This window comes from Pygocentrus nattereri, chromosome 7, assembly GCF_015220715.1.
Source record: "Pygocentrus nattereri isolate fPygNat1 chromosome 7, fPygNat1.pri, whole genome shotgun sequence".
NCBI classification, from domain to species: domain Eukaryota; kingdom Metazoa; phylum Chordata; class Actinopteri; order Characiformes; family Serrasalmidae; genus Pygocentrus; species Pygocentrus nattereri.
The window spans coordinates 40,258,903-40,277,558 of record NC_051217.1 but is presented as its reverse complement, the minus strand read 5'-3'; the positions used below and the strand labels follow the sequence as shown (position 1 = coordinate 40,277,558).

General features: G+C 39.2%; 2 protein-coding genes across 2 annotated transcripts; both read left to right on the top strand.

Annotated features, from left to right (window-relative positions):
• Nucleotides 1-5,155: 5,155 nt before the first annotated feature.
• On the top strand, nucleotides 5,156-7,276 carry LOC108434038 (extracellular calcium-sensing receptor). Its single transcript, XM_017708951.2, has 4 exons — nucleotides 5,156-5,366; nucleotides 5,471-5,762; nucleotides 5,952-6,743; nucleotides 6,893-7,276. The coding sequence occupies exons 1-4, from the start codon at nucleotides 5,188-5,190 to the stop codon at nucleotides 7,151-7,153; spliced, it is 1,524 nt and encodes a 507-aa protein (XP_017564440.2). The 5' UTR covers nucleotides 5,156-5,187; the 3' UTR covers nucleotides 7,154-7,276.
• A 6,355-nt stretch (nucleotides 7,277-13,631) lies between these two features.
• On the top strand, nucleotides 13,632-16,928 carry LOC108434037 (extracellular calcium-sensing receptor-like). The gene is made up of 6 exons (XM_017708950.1): nucleotides 13,632-13,843; nucleotides 13,947-14,238; nucleotides 14,424-15,215; nucleotides 15,365-15,592; nucleotides 15,676-15,799; nucleotides 16,021-16,928. Exons 1-6 carry the CDS (start codon nucleotides 13,632-13,634, stop codon nucleotides 16,926-16,928), a joined length of 2,556 nt encoding a protein of 851 aa, XP_017564439.1.
• The last annotated feature ends 1,728 nt before the right edge of the window (nucleotides 16,929-18,656 follow it).

Sequence of the window (18,656 nt, the reverse complement as noted above, 5' to 3'; positions counted from 1 at the left end):
TAAGTTTAATGAAGCCAAGTTCATCACATTCAGCATGCTCATATTCTGTGCTGTTTGGATCACTTTCATCCCAGCTTATGTCAGCTCTCCTGGAAAGTTCACTGTAGCTGTGGAGGTATTTGCCATTTTGGCCTCAAGCTTTGGTTTGTTATTTTGTATCTTTCTTCCAAAATGTTACATAATACTACTGAAACCAGAAAAGAACACTAAAAAGCAAATGATGGGAAAAGTTAAGTCTACATAGTTACTATTACAGCAGCAAATTTCCAAAACAATCTCAAAACATTTCTTCCAGCCATTATGTAGCTACTAAAAGTAAAATGTAAAATGGCAAAGTACCATAAAAAACTTACTCATTAATTTTTTATTTCTCTGAAACAGTTGTCATTAAAGTTTATGTAAATAAATCAACATTTTTTTCACTGCTAAATGCAAACTACTTTACCCACCCAGATCATATCAATATAATAAATGTATATGTATTTCAAATAGGTCCTTATTACATTACTACATTATAGGGGTGGGAATCTCTTGGCACCTCACGATTCGATTAGATTATGATTCAAAGGGTTCAATGTGATTATAAAACGATTATCGATGCATCTTTTTTTTCTATACAGGATTTCTTTTTTCTTGCTGTGAGATGACTTAGTACTTTTAAAGCAAAGATTTTATAATAGTCCACAATGAATTTACTTTCAATATATTTTATTAATAAACTAATAAGCTATGTAGACTAGTACAAGAGCCCAGGCTTTAGTTTAGCATTTTGCGAAGTACTGCTTTCTTTGAGTAACTACTGAACGCTCTTCCTGATCTGTTTTCTATCGTGTTCTGACTTCTTGCCTGTTGTGTTTTGACTCAGATTTTTGGATTTCCCTTTGTGTACCTTTGCCTGCTGTTTTGGCTCCCTGGTTTTTTGACTCCTTGCTTGTCTTGTGGACTCTGCCTTGTATTACCCCTGATGGTTATGTTCGCCTGTATCCTTCTGCTGCGCTTCCTGGATCTGACCCATGCCTGTACCTTGACTACTCTCTGCTGCCAGATTACTCCAGTAAAGCTTCTCTTTTGATCTTAAGCCGCGAGCGTCTGCTTTGTGGTCCAACGTCACACTACAGAACTCCTTTTTCCATTGAAGGGCTGCATAGAGGGTGGCTGACAAATTGTGCATAGCAATAGATGCGCTACAGTTCGAACTCTTAATTCAATATGTTTTGCACAGTCTTAAAGAAAAATTAAAATCAAGACGTATTTGTGTTGATGCCTATGTGTATATTCATTTGCTATACAAAAATTTAAAACACACACAAATAAGAAAATACACATAGAAATAAATTTTACAAATAAAGTATTCTGTGGCATACACTAGGTCACAGGGAAAAATACAACCTCTCCAATCTATGTTATGCTGTTATGAGCTGTTGTATAATTTTGATTACGATATACTGTATGAGATATACAACTGCAGCAGAGAAAGCCCCAGAACGTTATGAGATGGGCAAGTGGAAAGACTAGGTAGGAGGGTGGTGGGCAAAGCGAAGGGAAGTAAGTCTCTAGATCCAGAACAGTTATACCAGAAGTGATGGATCAATGTTTGAACAGTAAGAACCAGCAGAAATTACTAGAGCAGACACAAGAGAGGACCTTAACCCTGGAGTGACTATCAAGATCCAATTTGGCAGCGACTATGGTGGTATCTAAGCAGTTTCAAGCTGATAAATGTGCATGGATAGGTTTCACTATGTTCACTGAATCTAGGGCCAAAGACATTAAAGGATAATGAAAGTGAAGAGAAGAGAAAGAAAGAATAAATGAAAGAACTGAGAGAAATGGCTAGGCCAAGAAGCCAATACCAAAAGACTTCATAAGCAATGCACAACATTAACTGGCAGGAACCAAAACTCAGTCTCAAAAGTCTTAGATCGACCGGTCGGTCATTCATTCATTGTTTTTTTCACCAATGCTGTCCATCTACATATGTCTCAAGTATGGAAACTGCTACACTGGTAAGAAATGTTACCAGTTTGGCCTCCACAGTGTGAGCAGGCTAAACTGTACCCACTATATGACAAATCATTAGCTGACTAGAAATAAATCCTGAGGAACGGGATGCTGATTTAAGCCATCATTTACTACAAACATCTCCCAATTACCTGACATTGGTCAAGGACAAGGACTTCTAGCTAAACAGCAAGAACATGATATCACTCACACAATCAGTTTATTCCACTTTTATCTTTCATTTGCACAGACATTATGACAGTCTTTCCTAATAAATGATAGAAAAAGGTGGCAAGAGACTTCAGTTACCCTTTTCAGGTGGTATATATGTATGCAAGGGATTCACATGGCCTTTTAGTCAATTACCTTGACACTTCAAGCCACGTTCAATTTTTATATAATAAACACTATTCAGTCAATGTAACAAAATCTAATGTCCACTCCAGCAGCATTGGTGTGTCTGATCCACTCATACCAGCACAACACAAACTAACACACCACCACCACATCAGTGTTACTGCAGTCCTTGGAATGATCCACCACCCAAATACTACCTGCTTTGTTAGGGTCCATGGGGGTCCTGACCACTGAAGAGCAGGGTAAAATGGGGGCTAACAAAGTATGCAGAGGAACAGATGAACTACAGTCTGTAACTGTAGAACTAAACGCGCACATATATAGTGGAGCTGATAAAATGAACAATGATTGTAGAAACAAGGATCATAATGTTATGCCTGATTGGTGTATATATGGTTTACTATGGAAGTAAATGGGCAATTGGGAGGTTTGTTGTTCCAGCTGATACAGGTGCATGGTGTAGATGTGAATGACTGCATCGAATCAATACACTCTGGCACATGACAGTCATGGCCATGATATACTTGTTTATCCTGGACAACATTCTGACTTGTGATTAGGCAAAAGTTTCTAACCTGATAGACCAACCGGGAAATTTTATATGGTCGTCTCTTTAATTATTATTTACGGCTTATTTAAGTGTATTTAGCTATGTGATGCACATGGTGCATGAAAAAATCTGCCCCGAGTCTATTCTCGACTCGGGCGCTGAAATGAAAAGCAAAGACTTTCCATGTCGCTCACGTCACAGAGAAGCAGTATGTCTGAATCGAGCCTATGAAAATTTGTGTGGTGTTCACATGATCGGTTGCTCGAGAATGACTTTATTCATTTGAGCTGTTTTACTGTTATATTGTTTTTAGTGATTTAATGACTTAATTTAAGCTATTCATTAATTTGCGGGATTTCTCTTCATGCGTGGTTCCGCCCTCTCTGGTCTGAAGGGGTCTGATTTTCTACCAACAACACTAGTTAAATTAGTAGTAGTGTAGACCTCCACCAGATAGTACTCAAGGTTGAAGAAGGAAGATGGTGGCACCTGGGCATGTCCACAAGCTGCAACCACAAGCTGTGTTATCCACAGTACTTATCCACAACTCCTTTATGCGAGGAGACGAAGCTGTAGAGGCTGTGCATAAATCACTGGGCAGCCATCTTTTCATTTCTTGCAGATGCTGGCTGTGGCTTGCAGCAGTGGCATGCTTTGTGGGTGCATATATGGCTGTAGCAAAAATGTAATGGGGTATGGGTGTTTGGTTAGCTTCAACTTAGCATTTTATCCCTCCCTGTTTATCTCCATCATCTATCATTCTAAATGGCTTAACATCCAAATATTTTAAGAAACAGGTGTTTCATGCATCAGTGCCAAGGTTGTTTCATTAAATATTGTATTATTAAAGTCTGTATTATAATGCTTTTCCTGAAAATCTAACTATTTTTATCTTTATTTTTGTTTTTCTTTCACTCTCTGACAGATTCAATTGAATGTGAACAATGCTATCAAGACTACTGGTCATTTACACAATTTACACAGGGACAAATGTGTAAAGAAGGAAACGGAATACCTGTCCTTTCATGAAACGATGGGAATTTTGCGGACAGCTGTTTCTGTTTTTGGTGCTTCAATGACAACAATGATAGCAATCATATTTTTTAGATGTAAAAATACTCCAGTAGTCAAAGCCAACAACTCAGAGCTGAGCTTCCTGCTGCTCTTCTCACTGACTCTGTGTTTCCTCTGCTCTCTTACTTTCATTGGTCGGCCCTCTGAGTGGTCCTGTATGCTGCGCCACACAGCGTTTGGGATCACCTTCGTCCTCTGCATCTCCTGTGTTCTGGGGAAAACAATAGTGGTGTTAATGGCCTTCAGAGCTACACTTCCAGGTAGTGATGTCATGAAATGGTTTGGGCCTCTACAACAGAGACTCAGTGTTCTCACCTTCACTCTCATACAGGTCCTTGTTTGTGTACTTTGGTTAAAAACATCTCCTCCTTTCCCCTCCAAAAATGTAAAGCACTACAAGGAAAAGATAACTGTAGAATGCCATTTTGGTTCAGCTATAGGTTTCTGGGCTGTGCTGGGTTATATAGGATTTCTGGTTCTTTTGTGTTTCATTTTGGCTTTTCTAGCACGGAAGCTGCCTGATAAGTTTAATGAAGCCAAGTTCATCACATTCAGCATGCTCATATTCTGTGCAGTGTGGATCACATTTATCCCAGCTTATGTCAGCTCTCCTGGAAAGTTCACTGTAGCTGTGGAGATATTTGCCATTTTGGCTTTGGCATTGGTTTGCTGTTCTGTATATTCCTTCCAAAGTGTTACATATTCATACTGAAACCAGAAAAGAACACAAAAAAGCAAATAATGGGAAAAGTGTCAGTTAAGTGATCTTGTGGTCTACATAGTTAATATTAATATGATCCTGCTGGATGCATTTTTTTTTCTTCAACTAAAAAACCTTCAAAAACCTAAAAAAAAGGGGGGCTGGTCCATTACACGTTTTCCACTACTGTATGAAAAAATGGCCAAAAAGATAAGTTACACCAGCTTTGACGAGCAGGGGCAGCTGGGGTTTTTTCACAAGCAAGCAACATAAGTCATTTAGGCTTTTTTTTTTTTTTTTTTTTTTTAACACTTGCAAGTCACACCTCCTGACTGCACCCTATCTGTGCAATCTTATCACTGAGGATTTGCCTATCCATCTGTATAAATACCACAAACATTTCCTGTCCAGACAAGAAACATTAGACCTGGCACACACAATCATAAACTGCACTCGATTGTTGGACAGGTGAATGGAGTCCTTTTTTACTCTTCTGCAGGTCGTAATGGCCATCATCAATTTTTGGGGGGCTAATGACTCTTGTAGCCTTCAAGGAGAGTCTGAAAACCCACAACTTTCAAAGGATGGTGATATTATAGTTGGAGGGATTTTCCCTTTTCATAGCAGCTGGGAAATTCGAGATGTGTCTTATTTGGTGAAGCCACAACCACCAGAATGCAGGAGGTAAGAAGCAAGAAAAAATAAGCCATGTGAACCATGATTACACATCAGTAATGATGTAATTCTGAAACAATGTGTGTATTTGTCTCAACATTTGTTTTGTGCAGTCTTGACTTTAAAGGATTCCAGTATTCACAGTCCTTAATTTTTGCAACAGAGGAGATAAACAACAGTTCCTCATTACTGCCTGGTGTCTCACTTGGGTACAAGATATATGACACATGCAGATCTACGGCGATGGCAGTTAGAACAGTCATGGCACTTGTTAATGGAAATGAGAAGATGGTATTGGATGAGCCCTGCACAAAGCCAGCCCAGGTACAAACCATAATCGGTGACACATACTCATCAGCATCTATGGCTATAGCAAGTAGTATTGGACCGTTCAGGATTCCCATGGTAAGACATTTTTATTTATCATTTAAAAAGTATGATTATTTTAAAAGTATAAAAATGTCAAGTTCTGTATTAAAACTTAATGATAACATGAATGTAAAGTGGTGTTAGCCAAGTTAAATACAAAAAAACAAAACAAAACAAAAAACATGATTGAGCATTGCAACTGATTTATGAGTGAATCTGTTGCAGATCAGTCACTATGCCACCTGCAACTGTCTAAGTGACAAAGGGAAATATCCATCATTCCTGCGCACTATTCCCAGTGATTACTACCAGAGCAGAGCACTGGCAGAAATAGTCAAGCATTTTGGTTGGACCTGGGTGGGTGCAATAAGAAGGGATGATGACTATGGAAACAATGGAATGGCTGCATTTACTGAAGCTGCAGAACAGCTGGGCATATGTCTAGAATATTCACTTGCATTTTTTAAAACTTATTCACAAGAAAAAGTGCTGAGAATAATTCAGCAGATCAAAAGCTCTACATCTCGAGTGATTGTGGGATTTCTTGACGACATGGATTTGGAGATTTTGCTTCGTGTGTTTTCTGAACACAACATAACTGGATATCAGTGGGTGGGAACTGAGGCCTGGATCTTCGATCCAGTATTGGCTGCACTGGATAAACACAACATATTGCAGGGAGCCATAGGACTAGCTATACCCAAAACAACAGTCACAGGTCTCAAAGAGTTCATTCTGGACATACACCCACTGAAATCTGCTGGCCGTGAAATTTTCCCTAAATTCTGGGAAGCTCTGTTTATGTGTAAATATGCAATAAAGAATGACTCTGATGATACAACAGTGTGCACAGGTGAAGAGAAAATATCTGAGGTGGAAAACACATTCACAGACATGTCAACGATGCCCATTTTCAGTAACGTGTATAAAGCAGTATACGCTGTTGCCCATACTCTACATGACCTTCTGGGCTGCACACAAACATGTCCAACAAAGAAGCAGCCTGATCCTTTCACAGTGAGTTCAAAGTCGCATTCAGCACAGATTTGCATTTAGGCCTTAGAACTTTGGACACACATTAGCATTCATTTGAATAACCAGTAAAAATGTTGTACACTGGCAGATTCATTACAAACTAATATATAAATGTGACTCTATTTTATAAGTTTTTAGAACATCTCAAAAGGGTGCATTTCAAAACCAAAGATGGGGAAGAAGTTTATTTTGATGAAAATGGTGATCCCCCTGCAAAATATGATATAATAAACTGGCAGAAAGGTGAAGAAAATCAACATGAATTTGTCACTGTCGGTTTGTATGACTCCTCTTTTCCTGCTCAAAATCGATTAGCAGTAAACATGGCTTCTATTGTGTGGGCACAAAATAATAATCAGGTGAGTAAAAGCTGCACCTTTCAGTCTCACTAAAAGAATAACTCAAACATTTTTAGGCAACTGAATATTTTCTTTGATCACAGGTGCCGGTGTCTGTGTGCAGTGAGAGCTGCCCTCCAGGCACCAGGAAAGCTGTGCAGAAAGGAAAGCCTATCTGCTGCTTTGACTGTATACCATGTGCAGAAGGAGAGATCAGTAATATGACAGGTACTTATATCAGGAAAGAGATTCAACCATGAAATACTGTCTGTATTACTCCCATCACTAAAACAAATCTACAAACTTGGAGATTACTAAGTTTGAATGATTTAAATCTCAAATATTTAAAGAGTGTTCCACATATCAGTAACAATGTTATAAATGCTGCATTTGTTTTACTCTCCTTTCCTAATAGATTTAACTTTTTTTTTTCTTTCACTCTCTGACAGATTCCATTCAATGTGAGCAATGCTATCAAGACTACTGGTCAAACCACCACAGGGATGAATGTGTAAAGAAAGAAATTGAATTCTTGTCCTATGAAGAAACCATGGGAATTCTGTTGACAGCCGTTTCTATTTTTGGTGCTTTCATAACAATTACAATAGCAATCATCTTCTTTAGATATAAAAACACCCCAATAGTTAAAGCCAACAACTCAGAGCTGAGCTTCCTGCTGCTCTTCTCTCTGGCTCTGTGTTTCCTCTGTTCACTTACTTTCATTGGTCGGCCCTCTGAGTGGTCCTGTGTGCTGCGCCACACAGCGTTTGGGATCACCTTCGTCCTCTGCATCTCCTGTGTTCTGGGGAAAACAATAGTGGTGTTAATGGCCTTCAGAGCTACACTTCCAGGTAGTAATGTCATGAAATGGTTTGGGCCTCTACAGCAGAGACTCAGTGTTCTTGCTTTCACTCTCATACAGGTCCTAATTTGTATTCTTTGGTTAACAACATCTCCTCCTTTCCCCTTCAAAAATATAAAGCTTTACAAAGAAAGGATCATATTAGAATGTCAGTTAGGTTCAGTATTAGGTTTCTGGGCTGTGCTGGGTTATATAGGACTTTTGGCTCTTCTGTGTTTTGTTTTAGCTTTTTTGGCTCGGAAGCTGCCTGATAATTTTAATGAAGCCAAGTTCATCACATTCAGCATGCTCATATTCTGTGCAGTTTGGATCACATTCATCCCAGCTTATGTCAGCTCTCCTGGAAAGTTCACTGTAGCTGTGGAGATATTTGCCATTTTGGCCTCAAGCTTTGGTTTGTTATTCTGCATCTTTCTTCCCAAGTGTTATGTAATCATACTGAAACCAGAGAAGAACACTAAAAAACAAATGATGGGAAAGGTTCCAGTTAAGTGATTTAGTTATTTACATTGCCCCAATTAAGACTTTATTTTGGTTTAGAATATAGTTTGGTATGTATTATCCTAAATTTTCAGAACAGTATGAACTTTTTTTGGCCTCATAATTTGATTTGTAGACATCTTCCAACTTATGTAGCTACTGAAACTTGGAAAATAAACAGTTAAAGTGCCATAAAAAAACTGAACTACTCAAATTTTGTATTATTATCAGTATATAGTCAAATTATGTATCATCAACTGTAATCATACACAGATCAACCCTGTAACCCCCCCCTCAGATCACTTATCAAGTCAAGTGGTCTTCATTGTCATTCCTAAAGATAACTTTGAGCAAAATGTTGTTCCAAACATTTTTGGAACTTACTCTGGAGCATATAAAGTGCAGGAACATGACAGCGTGAAACAAGTGCAGAATATGCAATAAATACAAAAAATAAAAATAAACAAGATTCTAACCAGACAAGACAAAAGATCAACACATGAACACACAACATATGAATAAGCATTATATGGGCAGGCCTCAGAGCAGCATGTGAGTAGAAGAGCTATAGCAAACATTGTCAGCAGTGAACTGTTCAGAGAGTTCGGGGTAAAAGAGTGCCACAGTAGCATTTAAAGAATTCAAAGAGTCTGTCTTTAACAAAACAACAATTAGTTTTTTATTTAATAATTAGCCACTCTTGCTAAAACATATGCTACTGTTTTAATAAATGACTGATGAATAAACTGAAATAGGGTCATTCCCAGCTGGTACGCAGGCTGCTCGATTATAGCAAAAAATCTGAATGAAGACTAAGTATGTCAATACTGAGATTACGGTTATTTAACACAATTACTCATTTACTTTGTAAACATAATGCATTTATTAAACTCGTTGTTGTAACAGTGGATTTCCTTGCAGTTGAATTAAATGGTTTTCTTTTGAGAGTTGCATGCTTTTCCAATGCCTTGTGTACTAGTCATGGTTTTGTGTTAAGGACATTGATATTTTCTTGTCAGTGAACAAAGCTTTTATTTGTAAAATACAGTGGCTTGAAATGTACCTAAGCAATTCACATGACCACCAGTCCAGTGTAACATCTGACTGTTCCACTTCTCTCTATGTTGGAACTCTTTTAAATCCATATTTGCATCTGCACCAGAATCAGTTTAAAATTTGACTGGAACTATTCCAATGAGTTGTTGTGAAACCTGCCATGTATTGTCTTTGTTGCTGTTTGTGAATGCCCCTGGGAGTTTGTCAAACAGTCTCTGTTACTTCTTTGACTAATTAACTGGGACGCATTCTCTACCACTGACCCATCTTTCTCCACTTACTGCAATATATTTAGTTACTGGACACTTATAGTTGATTATGCTTATTTTAATGACAGTTATCCACATGGTTCGAATCTGATACACCAGCTCATAGTCGTTTTACTGACATGCAAGATCCTTTTTTGGGCAACGTTTTGGACAGATCAAATAGCCATACTGGTTCTCCTATCTCCAATGGCTCTTTTCCCAACAGCTGAAGTTGATGCTGCCACACCAGAGTCGTTCTTGGTCCCGGGCTTCCTGAGTGTGTATTCTTGTACATAGGTCCCTAGTCACCCGAGTACCATAAAAGGGGTGCATCAGAAAGAAATGCAAAGATATATAATGATAGATGGAAGGCTCGATCACCTATGTATTGGTACTGGCTGATTCTCAGTCCAAATATGCAGTTGGCTGATATTCCTCTAACATAGCCAATGCTGAGAACTAATCAGCGACATAAAACATATGAGCCATATTCTGCCTGAGGTGCCAGAATGTAACTGCTGCATAAAATCACTTGGCTGCCATTTTCCCAACATTGGGGCAGTCGTGGGCTGGAGGTTAGGGATCTGGCCCTGTGACCGGAAGGTTGCCCGTTCGATCCCCAGGGCCAACAGTCCATGACTGAGGTGTCCTTGAGCAAGACACCTAACCCCCAACTGCTCTCCGGGCGCCGTGGATAGGGCTGCCCACCGTGTGCTCACTGCCCCCTAGTGTGTGTGTTCACTAGTGTGTATGTGGTGTTTCACTTCACGGATGGGTTAAATGCAGAGGTGGGATCAAAAAAGTATCACTTAAATTAACTTAATAGAAAGAAGCCTGTGACAGACTTCAAACCCACCTAGTTGGAGTCCCCAATTCTATAGAGCTCTCTTTTCTGTGCCAGGCAGTAGACCAGGTTGAAAAAGGCAGATGATCACACCTTGGTTTCTACCGGGCCTGGCAATGGATCACCTTGAAGGGTGAATGTTAACCAATGGCTGCATTGCCTAGTCACCCTGCCAAGCACAAGGGTCTCTGCAATGGGTTGGAGCTGTAGGAGTTCTGTATCCCTCACTTTTCGTTTCTCACTGACACCGGATCTGGTTAGCAGTGGTGCTTTTTTAAATGACAGCACCAACAAATGAGACATGAACTTCATGCTCTGCAATGTGGCAGAACGGTTGATTTCCAGTCCTGGCTGTGATGTTAGCTTATAAGCTGCTACTAGAAGAGAATTAGAACAAGGTATTTAACCTTTTTAACCGCTTAACAAGGCTGGCAGGTCTCAGGTTGGCACTTTCTTCTCTCCTACCTGAACTCCGTGCCCCACACTTGCAGCAGAATGATTGATAACACAAAGGAGGAGTGGGGCACTTCTAAAGAAGCAGGCTCGGTGAGTCAACATGGTGCTACAGGCTAGCGACTGTGTTGAAAAATGCCATGAGCAATATGTTGTCCTGCATCTCTTTAGGAAAGAGGGGATAAACTTGCCTCAATAAAGTGCACAGCTCAACTGTTAACACTCCTGGCTTCCCCCCTGTATACCTGTGCCGGTTTAGCATTAGCTTTTTATTGGCATCATCAAGGGCATCCAATATCTCCCAAGAACTATCAACATTGTGGGAAGAATGAATATTTCCAGTCCTGGGTGTTGGCTTTGATGTTAGCTTTTCAGCTGCTGAACATAAAAAAGAGCCATTTTTTTTCAGAGCTGCAACATAAAAAAGCCATCGTCCCAGATTCTCTCTCGCAAATGTGAGATCACTTGTCAACAAAATGGACGAGATCAGATGGAGTACTGCTACATAGAGAATTACACCATACACCAGCGAATAACACTGCAAAACTAGCAGAATAACATAGCTTGACTTTGCTTGATTTAACAAAGACAATAATCAACCTCCAGTGGTGCGGTGGGTCACCCTGAATACTGGGGTCCTCCTGGGCTATGGGCTCACCTTCCTCCTCTACGCACTTTTTACACAATTGCCAACCCATCCACAAGTCAGTATTAAGTTTGTGACAAATACAACAGTTGACAGTACAGCACCTGAACCAAACTTGACAAAAAAAGCCCTCGAATGTGTTTTGAAAACTGCGCAGTACATTGTTGGTATAGAGCTGCCATCATTAGAACATCTTCACAGCATGTGCTGTGTGAGGAGGTCTAAGAACATTGAGAACATCAAGGCCCAATCCTATTTCTTTTTTTTTTACCCCTATCCCTTGTTTTCGAGTGTCACCCTAACTAGGGGTAGTGGTTGAAATTTTGCCCTATGAAATGTATCCCTTAAATTAAAAAAAAAAAAAAAACATCGCTTCATTCAGAGTGCTGGTCTATAGGCAACCTGGCCCGTCTTCAGTGACGGCAGAGGGAAAAGTTCAGCAACCTCTGGGCTGCTGCGCTTTAGTTATATTTAGGGTATTTAGGGCATCATATGCCTTCAAAGAGGGGCTATAAGACAATTATTTGTTCTCGCCCACCCCTAATTCTTTAGTGATACGAAGCTGAAGTCAGCTATTCACCAGATTCTTGTTCGAACTTTCCTGTTCGACCTTAAATGATGCAGCAGTTACATTCTGGTGCTTCAGGCATCAGAACTGTTGGACTATTTAAGGTGTAACAGGAAAGTTAGCTAGCTAGCTATCGAGATATTAGCATATTATTAGTGATTTTTTGTGCTTGCTATGAAGAAAACAACCATAATAAATTGAAACAACATTAAACTGAGACAATCTTGCCGGTTTTCCTTTTTGTTCCCTCACAACACTATGCTTGTAGTGTTCTTATGAAAATTCTCAGTTGGAGGGCCACATAGCCCTAACACTTCAGCTTCCTCTCCATCTCAACAAAAATTGGGATACCCTGGACATGAACATGCAAAACGGAGGACTAAGGGCCAAGTTGTAGGTGCAAGGGGTGAAATAGAATTGGTCCCAAGACACCACAGACATCATCAACAGGCTCCTCCCACCAGGAAGGCACTATAGGCCAATCTACACATGCACAAATAGCCTAAATAACAGCATCTTCCCAAAAGGCATAGCACTATTGAACTCAACTCTGTCATTCTAAAAACTGATTTGCTGCCAACACTGGAATATGTGCAATATTTCCTTCATACAATTCCATGCAATTCCATGCAACAGTTTGAAAATGTTTCTGGCTTAATTTGTAATCGATAAACTGATCTGGATCCCAACATCGCCTTTGCACATTTTCAAAGTCAATTAAGATTGCTAAAACTCAGCTCATTCATGTGGACAGTCAAAAGTTAAACTTGCCAGGGATTAAACATGGCCATGATTCAACAATAATTCATTTCTGACACCAAGCAAAAAAACAAATAATAATAATAATAATAATAATTCAAACTTTCAGTGCAAGTCCAAGTAATTCTGAACCATTCCTACAGCTCCATTCATTATTAAGTGAAGACAGAATGTAAAAGGCAGTTAAGATAAAAAAGAAAAGAATGAACATACAAGGCTATACTTACACAGCAACACTATCAAATAGCTCATGACATGACTGTATATATGTTTATTCTATTATGATATGAGATTGAAGTCGAAGTACGTAAAAACATTCCTGTTTCAAGAAAAACAAGAAACCATTCTGCGTTAAACAACCGAATAAAAAAAGGAGCAGGAAACCATTGAATGGTCACATTAGCCATTCAGTCCACCTTTAAGGTGAATCCTACACTTTGTATACTATTAACATCTGAAAGTAACACCTCCTAACTACAGCCCACCTGCCTAATCTCATCACAGAGGATTTGCATATCCATGTATATAAATGCCACTAATCCTTCTTGTTCAACCAGATGAAACATCAGAGCTGGCACACACACTCATTAGCTGTACTCAATTGTTTGACAGGAAAATGGAGTATTTTTTCACTATTTTGCAGGTGATAATAGCCATGATCAATTTGACTGTGACGAACGAGATCTGCAGCCTCCAAGGAGAGTATGTTTACCCAACTCTTTCAAAGGAAGGTGATATCATAATTGGAGGAATTTTTCCATTTCATAACAGTTGGGAAATATCAGAATTGGTTTATTTGGTCAAGCCACAACCACCAGAATGCAGAAGGTAAGAAGCAAGAAAAAAAAGTCACGTAGGCCACACTTGCACATCTGTAATGATTTCATTGTGAAATAATTTGTGTGCTTCTCTCTAAATTTGTTTTGTGCAGTCTTGACTTCAGAGGGTTCCAGTATTCTCAGTCCTTGATTTTTGCAACAGAGGAGATAAACAACAGTTCCTCATTACTGCCTGGAGTCTCACTGGGCTACAAGATATATGACACATGCAGATCTACAGCAATGACAGTTAGAACAGTCATGGCACTTGTTAATGGAAATGAGAAGACGGTATTGGATGAGCCCTGCACAAAGCCAGCCCAGGTACAAACCATAATCGGTGACACATACTCATCACCCTCCATGGCTATAGCAAGTAGTATTGGACCGTTCAGGATTCCCATGGTAAGAATATATTTACTTATCAAACTTATGACTATTGTAACAGTAAAAAAATGTCAGCTTAAACTATAAAATAAAAAATCATGTTAGAACTGTCGTTTAACATTATGAGGTGTTATCCAAGTTGACATTCACAAACGATTATTAAGGAGCATAAAAACTGATACATCTGAGTGAATCTGTTGCAGATCAGTCACTATGCCACCTGCAACTGTCTAAGTGACAAAAGGAAATATCCATCATTTCTGCGCACTATTCCCAGTGATTACTACCAGAGCAGAGCACTGGCAGAGATGGTGAAGCACTTTGGCTGGACCTGGGTGGGTGCAATAAGAAGGGATGATGATTATGGTAACAGTGGGATGGCTACATTTACTGAAGCTGCAGAACAGCTGGGCATATGTCTAGAATATTCACTTACATTTTTTAAAACTTATTCACAAGAAAAAGTACTGAGAATAATTCAGCAGATCAAAAGCTCTACATCTCGAGTGATTGTGGGATTTCTGGATGACATGGATTTAGGGATTCTGCTTCGTGTGTTTTTTGAGCATAACATAACTGGATATCAGTGGGTGGGAACTGAGGCCTGGATTTTTGATCCAGTACTGGCTGCACTGGATGAACACAGCATACTTCAGGGAGCCATAGGACTAGCTATACCCAAAACAACAGTCACAGGTCTACAGGACTTCATTCTGGATATAAATCCACTTAAATCTGCTGGCCGTGATATTTTCCCTAAATTCTGGGAAGCTCTGTTTGGTTGTAAATATACATTGCCGAATGACTCTGATGATACAAAAGTGTGCACAGGTGAAGAGAAACTGTCAGAGATTGAAAACACATTCACAGACATGTCCCCAATGCCCATTTTCAGTAACGTGTATAAAGCAGTATACGCTGTTGCCCATACTCTACATGACCTTCTGGGCTGCACACAAACATGTCCAACAAAGAAGCAGCCTGATCCTTTCACAGTGAGTTCAAAGTCGCATTCAGCACAGATTTGCATTTAGGCCTTAGAACTTTGGACACACATTAGCATTCATTTGAATAACCAGTAAAAATGTTGTACACTGGCAGATTCATTACAAACTCATATATAAATGTGACTCTATTTTATAAGTTTTTAGAACATCTCAAAAGGGTGCATTTCAAAACCAAAGATGGGGAAGAAGTTTATTTTGATGAAAATGGTGATCCCCCTGCAAAATATGATATAATAAACTGGCAGAAAGGTGAAGAAAATCAACATGAATTTGTCACTGTCGGTTTGTATGACTCCTCTTTTCCTGCTCAAAATCGATTAGCAGTAAACATGGCTTCTATTGTGTGGGCACAAAATAATAATCAGGTGAGTAAAAGCTGCACCTTTCAGTCTCACTAAAAGAATAACTCAAACATTTTTAGGCAACTGAATATTTTCTTTGATCACAGGTGCCGGTGTCTGTGTGCAGTGAGAGCTGCCCTCCAGGCACCAGGAAAGCTGTGCAGAAAGGAAAGCCTATCTGCTGCTTTGACTGTATACCATGTGCAGAAGGAGAGATCAGTAATATGACAGGTACTTATATCAGGAAAGAGATTCAACCATGAAATACTGTCTGTATTACTCCCATCACTAAAACAAATCTACAAACTTGGAGATTACTAAGTTTGAATGATTTAAATCTCAAATATTTAAAGAGTGTTCCACATATCAGTAACAATGTTGTAAATGCTGCATTTGTTTTACTCTCCTTTCCTAATAGATTTAACTTTTTTTTTTCTTTCACTCTCTGACAGATTCCATTCAATGTGAGCAATGCTATCAAGACTACTGGTCAAACCACCACAGGGATGAATGTGTAAAGAAAGAAATTGAATTCTTGTCCTATGAAGAAACCATGGGAATTCTGTTGACAGCCGTTTCTATTTTTGGTGCTTTCATAACAATTACAATAGCAATCATATTCTTTAGATATAAAAATACTCCAATAGTCAAAGCCAACAACTCAGAGCTGAGCTTCCTGCTGCTCTTCTCTCTGGCTCTGTGTTTTCTCTGTTCACTTACTTTCATTGGTCAGCCATCTGAGTGGTCCTGTATGCTTCGCCACACAGCGTTTGGGATCACCTTCGTCCTCTGCATCTCCTGTGTTCTGGGGAAAACAATAGTGGTGTTAATGGCCTTCAGAGCTACACTTCCAGGCAGTAATGTCATGAAATGGTTTGGGCCTCCACAGCAGAGACTCAGTGTTCTCACCTTCACTCTCATACAGGCCCTTATTTGTGTACTTTGGTTGACAACATCTCCTCCTTTCCCCTTCAAAAATCTAAACTACTACAAGGAAAAGATCATTCTAGAATGTCAGTTAGGTTCAGCAGTAGGTTTCTGGGCTGTGTTAAGCTACATTGGTGTTTTGGCTCTTCTGTGTTTTATTTTAGCTTTTTTGGCTCGGAAGCTGCCTGATAAGTTTAATGAAGCCAAGTTCATCACATTCAGCATGCTCATATTCTGTGCTGTTTGGATCACTTTCATCCCAGCTTATGTCAGCTCTCCTGGAAAGTTCACTGTAGCTGTGGAGATATTTGCCATTCTGGCCTCAAGCTTTGGTTTGTTATTCTGCATCTTTCTTCCAAAGTGTTACGTAATCATACTGAAACCAGAGCAGAACACTAAAAAACAAATGATGGGAAAAGTGCCAGTTAAGTGAGTTATTGGTTTACACTGTTCCAATTAAGATCTTATTTTGGCTTAGAATATACAGTATGAACTTTTTTTGGCCTCATATTTTATTTTGTGGACATCTTCCAATGTATGTTGCTACTAATAGAACCATTAAAACTGATCTAGTCAAATTCTGTATTAGTGAAGTAAATATTAACTGTTATCATAAAGAGATCAATCCTGTGGTCCCATCTAGATCACTTATCCAGTCAAGTGGTCTTGTCATTCCCTAAATATAATTTGGGAACAAAATGTTGCTCTTCAGGCCCATGATGCAACATAAAACATCATGCAGGAATACATAAAGTGCAGAAACAAGACAGTAATTATAAATAAATAAGACACTAATTATTACTATAACTAGCCACTACTGTTTTAATAAATGACTGATTAACAAAATGAAATAGGGCCTTTGTTTTAATATGCTGTAACACCTTATTATTATTATTATTATTATTATTTTAACAATCCCTTTGATTTTACATGCTAACCGCAGCTTTATTTAGCTGTTAGGCTTTTTGCAAGTGGTTTTTAACATGCACTAGTTTTTGACTAGAATATTCCTGCCACTTGGGTAGTACAAGACAGTCCAGGTCAGCAGACTATTCTCAAACCAGCAGTGACATTGAGATCTGTAAAAATCCCCAGCAACGCTACTGCACCTAATACTGCTTAACCACTATAATCAGTCTATCATGTAGTCTTGCTGTGTTGAGAATAATCTACTCGCAAACAATAACTTGTCAGTGTTGGTCCGATGTTAGTCCTTTTTCATTGACAGGCAGGGTAGACAGGCTAACTGTGCACTGCAACAGATGGGCTACAGTTTGGTCGTATCTGACTGAACGTTTGTTTTGCATAAACTTAAAGATGGGAAAGACAAACATTACCTTAATTGCTTTAAATATGTTTCTAAGTCAAATACAAATAACATGGTCAATATTGATGATATTACATATAAAGTACACGAACAGACAACAAGGAAAAATTAAACAGCAAGGATACTCGAGCATAAGGAGGAGTTGAGGTTATGTGACAAGAGCACAATAAAGCTTTTTGGCTGGATCTGGTTTAGCCATAAATATGACAAAGACTATAGCAGCAATAGCATGACCAAATTTACTGAGGCAATAGGACAGTGGATCAGGAGAACAATTTCCTTTTGCATATAATTTTGCATCCTAAATAACAACAAAAATGAAGAATAGGAATCTCGATCTGGGTGGCACAGCAGAAGAGGTAGGCAAGAGCACAGAGGCACCCCTGGGGAACCCCTGGAATAGAATCTAACAGTAATTGTTTTAACAAGTATCTTGTTTTCAAAATCACTGGAAGTAAAAATTGGGGGAAAAGGGCAAAGTTTTGGGCAAAGTTTTGAAAAGATCAAATAGCCATACTCATACTCCCATCTCCAAGGGCTCTTACAGATAGCTCGTGTCATAGGGTCTCTTTTGCAGAATGCTGAAGATAATGCTGCTGCGTAAGAATCCATTCTGGTCCATAAGTTCTGAGTATCCTGAGTGCCAGTCCCGGTCCATAGGTTCCAGGCATCCCAACTGCCATTAAAGGGGTGCATCAGAAAGAAACGCAAAGCTATATAAGTAGGGATGGAAGGATTGAACGCTTATGTATCGGTATCAGACCAGACGATATTCCTCCTTTTCTACTTGACAGGTGGGTAAAATGCACTTATTTTTGCTGTTTCACAGAATCA

What these genes read in the sequence shown, in the direction of transcription:
- LOC108434038 (XM_017708951.2), top strand. Translation starts at nt 5,188, where the DNA reads ATGGCCATCATCAATTTTTGGGGGGCTAATGACTCTTGTAGCCTTCAA. An exon ending in GACCGTTCAGGATTCCCATG is followed by an intron (nt 5,763 to 5,951) that starts GTAAGACATTTT and finishes AATCTGTTGCAG; the next exon opens with ATCAGTCACTATGCCACCTG. An exon ending in AGCAGCCTGATCCTTTCACA is followed by an intron (nt 6,744 to 6,892) that starts GTGAGTTCAAAG and finishes CTATTTTATAAG; the next exon opens with TTTTTAGAACATCTCAAAAG.
- LOC108434037 (XM_017708950.1), top strand. Translation starts at nt 13,632, where the DNA reads ATGGAGTATTTTTTCACTATTTTGCAGGTGATAATAGCCATGATCAAT. An exon ending in AGCAGCCTGATCCTTTCACA is followed by an intron (nt 15,216 to 15,364) that starts GTGAGTTCAAAG and finishes CTATTTTATAAG; the next exon opens with TTTTTAGAACATCTCAAAAG. An exon ending in AGAGATCAGTAATATGACAG is followed by an intron (nt 15,800 to 16,020) that starts GTACTTATATCA and finishes ACTCTCTGACAG; the next exon opens with ATTCCATTCAATGTGAGCAA.